The sequence below is a fragment of the Frankliniella occidentalis genome, unplaced genomic scaffold (assembly GCF_000697945.3).
Source record: "Frankliniella occidentalis isolate FOCC.00 unplaced genomic scaffold, Focc_3.1 Scaffold296, whole genome shotgun sequence".
NCBI classification, from domain to species: domain Eukaryota; kingdom Metazoa; phylum Arthropoda; class Insecta; order Thysanoptera; family Thripidae; genus Frankliniella; species Frankliniella occidentalis.
In genome coordinates this window covers 399,433-401,584 of record NW_026267422.1, presented here as the reverse complement: position 1 = coordinate 401,584, position 2,152 = coordinate 399,433, and the positions used below count along the sequence as shown (strand labels likewise).

At 54.8% G+C, this 2,152-nt stretch overlaps 1 protein-coding gene across 4 annotated transcripts in view; it reads right to left on the bottom strand.

Annotated features, from left to right (window-relative positions):
* The window catches only part of LOC113202486 (potassium voltage-gated channel protein eag), a 37,017-nt gene that overhangs the window by 24,402 nt on the left and 10,463 nt on the right, over positions 1–2,152 (bottom strand). For all 4 annotated transcript variants that reach the window (XM_052273722.1, XM_052273723.1, XM_052273724.1 and 1 more), the window contains exon 4: positions 67–167. In XM_052273722.1, the coding sequence (XP_052129682.1) occupies positions 67–167 (101 nt within the window). The remainder of the gene's footprint in view (positions 1–66; positions 168–2,152) is intronic.

The following is a 2,152-nucleotide window of genomic DNA, read 5'->3' as shown; positions in this document are numbered from 1 at the left end:
GGGGGGGGGCAAGGAGGCGTGGGGCGCACTTACAGAGCGACCATTACTATTTGAGAGCACACTCACCTCTGCCCTGTTGTAGCCGGAAATTTTACAGAAAGATTCGTTGCAGTACACGATGGGGAAATCGACGATCTGCGCGTTGGCCAGCAAGAAGCTGCTGTCCGCTGAAACAGGAAAAAAAGAAAGATAACAGAACGAGATTGGATGAGGCTGTCTGGCTTTGTTGGTAGGGGTGTTTGGTAGAGCGAGTGAGAGAGGGGGAGGGGCAGGGTAGTATCTACCACCGCTGCAGAGTAGAACAACACTTTTACCTCGGGGCTCTTGGGGGTGGTGAGAGGTGAGAGAAGCTAAATGGCGCATTGGTCGGCTAACCTCGTGAATTTAAGAAAAAAACAAAAAGTGCCCTGGCTGCTGCTGATGCTCCCGCGTAGTGATCCAATTAACGCCCACTCCCCCCCCCCTCTCTCTCTCTCTCTCTCTCTCTCTCTCTCTCTCTCTCTCTCTCTCCTCTCTCCGCGAGGTGATAGTCCCACACCACCCGTCTGTCCGCCCTCAGCAATTGATGAAGCTAACTTCTCCCCCTGGCCCCTTGCCCCCCTCATCGCAGCTCGAGCCGAAACTTTCTCTACCGATTTGTTCATAAACCACATCCTCGTGAAAGGGGTTGCAGAGAATATACGGGACATCAACTGCTTCCTCTCTGCTGACCCGGAGGGGAGGCGGGTGGAAAGGCTAGACGACGAGCCGAGGAGGGGGACACTGACACGACGACACCCCGCTGAGAGAGTACCTATAGCGAAAATTCCGCGTCCCATCACCTGCAAAACGTGTGTGATATACAGGGAGCCCCATTTCTACTTTCCTTCCGTGTACTACTCAAGTTAAGCGTTTGGCCGTTTTACCCCGGGGTGTGTCCGAATTCTCGTACAGTTTGGCCCAGACAGTACGGCCGGCCCGCTCTGCAGCCGTTGCGAGCCACGAGCCGCGTCAACCGCTCTAAACAGCCAACCCCCGGACCTGACCTGCACTCCTGCAGAGGTTATGTTGCATGTCGTTAGACTTTAATCTATTTAGAACGAGCCTATGCATCTATCAGGCACCACCTTTACTAAGGTTTATTACGACAGTTCAGTCATTATAATTGAGTTAAAATTGTACCAATGCAATATGTCCGTACACTAACCTATACAACGACACCGGGTCCCGGGTCCGGTGTAGAACATTGTGTGAACTTACTTTCACGAAGCCAACTTTACAGAACCACTTATTGAAGTAGAATGCTACTCTGATATGATCTAGACACGATTAGTTTTTACAAATTGGACAAAACTTGGTTTATGACCACACATACACTCGCGGCATAACACAGTCAGTTTAGACACACAGACCAAACTGTGTTTTGCCGCGACTAACGGAGGAAGAAGAATAGTCGGTAGAACATAAAGGTTCCTGATTGGTCGAGCTACCCCCTGGCGTATAGAGGCGGGAAGCTCTCGATCAATCGGTAACGTTATAATGTTCTCCCCGCCATTCTTCTTCCTCCGTTAGTCAAAATACACTATAAGATGTGCTATTATTCGGAGACAACTGATAGTTTACTGTTGGAAGTGTCTCACATCGCTTTGCGAGTTTTGCAAAACGCGATCCGGGCCGTCCTCGAGGCGGGGGGAAGGGAGGGCGGGCGGTATCGCCGCTGAGATCCAAAGTTGTGAGTTATGCCGCCGCGAGCCGCACCTCGCCCCGCCACGCCACGCCCCGCCACGCCTCGCCCCGCCACGCCTCGCCACACCCCGCCATGCCGCGCACGGGCCTGCACTGCACTTGGCCCGGCTCGACTGGTTGGCTGTTTGGCTTATGGCCCCGCGGAGCCCTCGGCAGCGGCGTAGCCCGGCGCAGCTGGAGGAGGCCTGGAGGAGGCCGTCTTCCTCTCGCCTCCCTCTCACACGCCCGCTGCACCTGCCCCTCCACTGCCTGCACCCGGGCCTCGCCGCAAGGTCACGCCACGCCACGCCACCCGGCCGTGTTTAGGTAAGGGCACGGTACAGTACATTAGCCGTGTACTTCACTTCGCGTGTACTTGATATTCATGGCGAACTTGAGCGGGCGCTTGCATATCTTTCAGAGGCAGGCTGGCTGGCGCTCCGGGGGG